General features: G+C 44.8%; 1 protein-coding gene across 1 annotated transcript; it reads right to left on the bottom strand.

Annotated features, from left to right (window-relative positions):
- Positions 1–4,189: 4,189 nt before the first annotated feature.
- Positions 4,190–5,263, bottom strand: LOC121877547 (glycine receptor subunit alpha-1-like; the record flags this gene model as incomplete). Its single annotated transcript, XM_042383340.1, is given in 3 exon segments — positions 4,190–4,317; positions 4,994–5,089; positions 5,188–5,263. Coding segments are annotated over 3 exon segments (266 nt in total), but the record flags the coding sequence as incomplete, so codon positions are not given.
- Between the last annotated feature and the right edge of the window lie 1,593 nt (positions 5,264–6,856).

The following is a 6,856-nucleotide window of genomic DNA, read 5'->3' as shown; positions in this document are numbered from 1 at the left end:
TGTGAGGCGTGTAGGTGTGTGGGTGGGGTGTGGTAGGGGTGTGGGTGGGGTGGGGTGTGGTAGGTGTGTGGGTGGGGTGTGATAGGGGTGTGGGTGAGGTGTGATAGGAGTGTGTGGGTGTGGTAGGTGTGTGGGTGGGTGTGGTAGGTGTGGGTGGGGTGTGGTAGGTGGGGTGTGGTAGGTGTGTGGGGTGGGTGGTAGGTGTGGGTGGGTGATAGGTGTGTGTGGGGTGTGATAGGTGTGGTAGGTGTGTGTGGGGTGTGATAGGTGTGTGGTAGGTGTGGTAGGAGTGTGTGGGTGGGGCGTGGTAGGTGTGTGGGTGGGGTGTGGTAGGTGTGGGTGTGTAGGTGTGGGTGGGGTGGGGTGTGGTAGGTGTGGGTGGGGTGTGGTAGGTGTGTGTGTGGTAGGTGTGTGGGTGGGGTGTGGTAGGTGTGGGTGGGGTGGTAGGTGTGTGGTGGGTGATAGGGGTGGTGGGGTGGTAGGGGTGGTGGGGTGTAGGTGTGTGATGTGGTAGGTGTGGGTGGGGTGGGTGGTAGGTGTGGGTGGGGTGTGGTAGGTGTGGGTGGGTGTATGGGGGTGGGTGGTGGTAGGTGGGTGGGTGTGTGTGGGTGGGGTGTGTAGGGGTGGTGGGTGTGATAGGGGTGCGGGTGGGATGTGATAGGTGTGGGTGGGGTGTGATAGGTGTGGGTGGGGTGGTAGGTGTGTGGGATGTGTTAGGTGGGGTGTGGGTGGGTGATAGGTGTGGGTGGGGTGATAGTGTGGGTGATGTGATAGGTGTGTGGGTGGGGTGGTAGGTGTGGGTGATGGTAGGTGTGTGGGGTGGGAGTGTGGGTGGGGTGTGATAGTGTGGTGGGGTGTGATAGGTGTGTGGGTGGGGTGTGATAGGTGTGTGGGTGGGGTGTGGTAGGTGGGTGGGATGTGAGAGGTGTGGGTGGGGTGTGGTAGGTGTGGTGATGTGTAGGGGTGTGGGTGGATGTGATAGGTGTGGGTGGGTGTGATAGGTGTGGGTGGGGTGTGATAGGTGTGGGTGGGTGTGGGTGGGGTGATAGTGTGTGGGTGGGGTGTGATAGGTGGGTGGGTGTGGTAGGTGTGTGGGTGGGGTGTGATAGGTGTGTGGGTGGGGTGTGGGTGGGGTGTGAAAGGCGTGTATTGTCACCATCATCACCATTTTGTGTCACCATCATCCCCCCAGATCGTTTTAAACATGTGGTGTAAACAGAGCAATACAGGTAAACTAACACCTCCCCACAAGCAACAGGTGTGCAACTAAGGTATGTTATTGTGGTGCCATAAATGACAATATGTGGTGTAGTAGCATATATTTACATCCTCATTACTATCGTTGTATGTATGTCTGTCTACGTAAAGTAAATATGGTGCTCTAACACTCTCAATATGTGGCCACAATCATCACATGCCAAGGCAGTCCCATCACCAATACAACTTTCATGTTAGTGGCATCATCATCAGAATGTGGTGCTGGGGTAGTCAGACGCTGGGCCACACCATCATAACAGTGTGGCGCCAACAGGACAGGTATTGTATGCAATAATTTAGGAAGAACTGGAAAACAAACATAACTGATTATTAGAGATAGTATAAACCTGTTTTATATACATACATACATACATACATACATACATACATACATACATACATACATACATACATATACATAGTGTAAAAAGAAAGCATCAGCAAGCAAGTATAGTTGTTTGTTGAGAAGTTGGAAAACAAAAGATAATTAAGGCAAATAATAAACATATACACTAACAGCTGATCATAATGGTGTTAATACCGGGTTATGAAAAAAAAATTCTTAGTATAAATGGAACAAATTGTACAGGATATTAGTACCACGTTTATTATGAATCACATTAATACGACCTGTATCTGAGGTATTAATGGCGGCGGTCACTGACGTATTACAAGCGAGAAAGGGGGCAGCGTTAAGCAGTTTTAATCACGGATAAAATAAGAGCTTTCTAACATTCATCATTTACACACACACACACACACACACACACATTCCACTGAGAGAGAGAGAGAGAGAGAGGGGGGTAAATGAATGCTGGCAAGTCCATTCCGTAGACTTTCAGACCCTGCCGTTTAGGTCCGAAAACTTTTGGTTAGGGTTAGGTTAGATTTGGTGAGCGTGGTGGTGGTGAGGAGGTAGTGGTGGTGAGGGAGGTAGTGGTGGTGAGGGAGGTAGTGGTGGTGAGGAGGTAGTGGTGGTGAGGGAGGTAGTGGTGGTGAGGGAGGTAGTGGTGGTGAGGAGATGGTGGTGGTGAGGGAGGTGGTGGTGGTTGAGGGAGGTAGTGGTGGTGAGGGAGGTGGTGGTGGTGAGGGAGGTGGTGGTGGTGAGGGAGGTAGTGGTGGTGAGGGAGGTGGTGGTGGTGAGGTAGGAGGTAGAGGTGGGTGGAGGTCGTTAAGTTTATACCAAAGCTGTACACTCAACACTTTATGACGTTAAATACTGATTCACCACAAATACAATAATTAAATTTATTCTTTAAAATAAAATAAAATAAAGTATTATCTATATATAACAAAAACAAAGATATAAAATTCAGAAAGATTAGTAATATATTTACCCAAGGAATTATGGACTCAGTATATCACAAGCTTAGGATAATATTTTTTTAATATGTGGATAAGAAGAATTAAGTCTACGTTGATGGAAGAAAACGCAGCTGTACCTGTAACTGATCCACAAGTTCAGTTAATGACTGTTTCTGGCGCCACCCGACACCAGATCACGTCAAACCAAAAGCTCTTGAACAGCAAAATCAATAAACAATATTTAAGAAAGTGAGGAATCATTGCTTGAGTTTTAGGGGGGGGGGGGGTTGTTTACACTTGTCTGCGTGTGGACAGCCGGGAGCCAGGCGGGCACTTCCCCTCACTGTGCCAAGTAAAACACTCGTCAGGCACCGGCGGCACTGAGCCACACACCTTCATCTTGTACACTTTATGACCTGTGAGAGACGTGGCACGCTAATCAAAATGGCCACAAGGCACTGAGAGGGCGTTCAACATTTAGGGAAGTTATGTGGAGGTCCTCAGTCTTCAATACACACACACACACACACACACACACATACATTATGATCAATTTTCAACTATATATTAGATATTTTTCCGCTTTATAAATGGGTCAGGTAGAGAGGAGATCAGGGTCGGTGTGGAGAGTTGATCCGTGAGGGGAAGGAAAGAAGGAAGGAAGGAAGGAAGGAAGGAAGGAAGGAAGGAAGGAATGAAGGAAGGAAGGAAGGAAGGAAGGAAGGAAGGAAGGAAGGAAGGAAGAATGAAAGTATACCTGTAGTGTCTACTAACGAGGAGGTGGGTGGAAGAAGACGCCGACACAACGCCTGAACAACACACAAAACAACAGTGAGATAAATCGAGTCAATTATTACACACACACACAATTATTTTTTATTATGAATGAAAAAAAAAATAAAAAAATAACACGAAGCAATTTTCTACTTCTCAAAAAATCACAATATTTAGTTATTCTAATTTTTGAACGAATTTTTCATAATATAAATAACAGGAAGTAATTTTATATTATATTATAAATGTAAAAAAAAATGTGTTTAATAATTTTTAGCAGGAAGCAATTTTTTGTCCACCTTTAAAAACTTATGTAAATTGTTGGGTGAAAAGAGATTAAAAATATGTTTACCTTACCTTAATTAATGGAGAGGAGGAGGAGGAGGAGGTGTTGTGTTGTCAGCCGTTAGTGTCAGCACGAGTCAGCAATGGTGGTCAGGAGGCGTCAGCAGAAAGAAGGAAGAGTCAGTACAGAAAGTAAGTAGTGTCAACTGTGGTCTGGAGGTGTCAGCCGAGGTCAGATATAGGCAGGAATCGTCAGCACAAGTCAGAAGTCGTTAGGAGAAGTCAGAGATCGTCAGCAGAAGTCAGAAGTCGTCAGGAGAAGTCAGAGATCGTCAGCACAAGTCAGAAGTCGTCAGGAGAAGTCAGAGATCGTCAGCAGAAGTCAGAAGTCGTCATGAGAAGTCAGAGATCGTCAGCACAAGTCAGAAGTCGTCAGGAGAAGACAGAGATCGTCAGCACAAGTCAGAAGTCGTCAGGAGAAGTCAGAGATCGTCAGCAGAAGTCAGAAATCGTCAGGAGAAGTCAGAGATCGTCAGCAGAAGTCAGAAGTCGTCAGGAGAACACCCACCTCATGCTGTAGAGGACGTCACCGTTGCTATGTAGTCGCAGGAGAATATTGGGCATCGTCACCTTGTGTATCTCGGCGTCCTTAACGTTGTTGAAGTATGTGTCAGGTTTCCAGATCTTAGCCTGCATCTGTGTGGGTGGTAGAGGGGGGGGGGAGGGAGGGAGAAGGAGGAGAGTTGTTATCTCTCTTCTCTTGTTTCTTTTTTTCTATCTCTCTCTATCTCTTTCTCTCTCTATTAAACCTACCGCGCTTCTTAAACCAGTTCATTTCTGTGTTGGCTGCCCACCTTACGTCTATATATGCACCCCCCCACACACCCACCCACCCAGTCACCCACTCACCCACCCAACCACCCACCCACCCACCCACCCACCCAACCACTCACCCACCCACGCCACCCATCCATCCACTGTGTGTGTTTGTGTGTACCTGTGCTTAACTGTGTGTATCTATATGTCCCTACAGTATGTGTGTGTGTGTGTGTGTGTGTGTGGTTTTGCATCCCTGTTCTGCACACCGTGACACACCTTGGCAGCAGCTCCCGGACACATTCTTATCTACGCTTATAAACGTGTGTGGATTAACAGAGCTGGCGTGTGGCAGGGCAGGGCAGGGCAGGGCAGGGCAGGGCAGGGCAGGGCAGGGCAGGGCAGGGGCTACCAGATGAAATTTACCTTCCCATCAACACTATCTCCGGTAAAATTATCTATCTATCTATCTATCTATTATCACTCCTCTCTTAAACACCATACAATCAGGAGAGAGAGAGAGAGAGAGAGAGAGAGAGAGAGAGGCAATACTCACAATGGGGTCGGTGATGGTGAAGTGGGCACGTGTATTGTTGAACATCAGACGATGGTCATTCCAGTATTGACGCAGGAACACATCGATGCTGTAGTCCTGTAAACACCACAGCCATATTAATTACCACACCTTGCTCATGGCTACTACTACTACTACTACTGCTACTACTACTACTACAGAGAAAGGGTACTGACCATATTAGCAGCGTTAAGAGAGCCGAAGGAGTTGATGAACATCTGAATCCCCACCGTCGTCGGCTCTGTCAGGAGAGAGAGGTTAGGTTAGGTTAGGTTAGGTTAGGTTAGGTGTAAACAAATGTGTCCTATAACGTACTCGTCTATAGTGTTCCCTTGACCCATAATGTGTGTTAAAAGTGTACATGATAGTATAAAGTGTACATTAATAGCCACGATAACAGATAAAGTGTACATTAATAGCCACGATAGTAGATCAAGTGTACATTAATAGCCACGATAACAGATCAAGTGTACATTAATAGCCACGATAACAGATAAAGTGTACATTAATAGCCACGATAACAGATAAAGTGTACATTAATAGCCACAATAGTAGATCAAGTGTACATTAATAGCCACGATAGTAGATCAAGTGTACATTAATAGCCACGATAGTAGATCAAGTGTACATTAATAGCCACGATAGGAGATCAAGTGTACATTAATAGCCACGATAACAGATAAAGTGTACATTAATAGCCACAATAGTAGATCAAGTGTACATTAATAGCCACGATAGTAGATCAAGTGTACATTAATAGCCACGATAGTAGATCAAGTGTACATTAATAGCCACGATAGTAGATCAAGTGTACATTAATAGCCACGATAGTATAAAGTGTACATTAATAGCCACGATAGGAGATCAAGTGTACATTAATAGCCACGATAACAGATAAAGTGTACATTAATAGCCACGATAGTAGAACAAGTGTACATTAATAGCCACGATAGGAGATCAAGTGTACATTAATAGCCACGATAACAGATAAAGTGTACATTAATAGCCACGATAGTAGATCAAGTGTACATTAATAGCCACGATAGTAGATAAAGTGTACATTATTAGCCACGATAACAGATCAAGTGTACATTAATAGCCACGATAGTATAAAGTGTACATTAATAGCCACGATAGTAGATCAAGTGTACAGTGACAACCTATGATAGAACGACTGACCTACAATAAAGTGTACAGTGAATTTTTAGTACAATTAAGCGTACAGTATAGTCTATGGTAGTACATAAGTCTGGCCCATAATAGTACAATAGCGTGTACAGTACAGACCATTATAGTACACACACAACATTGAACAGTACACCACCTGTAACATGAGGAGTATGAATCAAGCTTTACCTTTCAACACCAATCAATCAATCAACACCAGTCCATTGTTTAAGGTCCTAATTATCTAATAGAGGTCAAAGGTCATGTACATATATTTTGGTCAACAAGTCAGTCTGAGTCTACACCTTCACGCTACCTGAGAGAGAGAGAGAGAGAGAGAGAGAGAGAGAGAGAGAGAGAGAGAGAGAGAGAGAGAGAGAGAGAGAGAGGTAGACAAACGAGAATAATAATACAAAAACAAGACAGACACTTACAGACAAACACACACAGAAAAAAAACACCCATTAGCTTTTCACTGTCAGAATTAATGTAAGTTTCTGTCAGTCGTGTCACAATTTTTTTTCCATTCTCTTATAAACGACAGAATGACCCATGAATCAGAGGGTGACAGACAACGACACTTACAGTACTTGAAGGTGTATGTATGTATGTATGTATGTATGTATGTATGTATGTATGTATGTATGTATGTATGTATGTATGTATGTATGTATTGTA

This window comes from Homarus americanus, unplaced genomic scaffold (assembly GCF_018991925.1).
Source record: "Homarus americanus isolate GMGI-L3 unplaced genomic scaffold, GMGI_Hamer_2.0 scaffold29959, whole genome shotgun sequence".
NCBI classification, from domain to species: domain Eukaryota; kingdom Metazoa; phylum Arthropoda; class Malacostraca; order Decapoda; family Nephropidae; genus Homarus; species Homarus americanus.
Note: the sequence above shows the minus strand (reverse complement) of the source record. Positions and strands in the feature narration are given on the sequence as shown.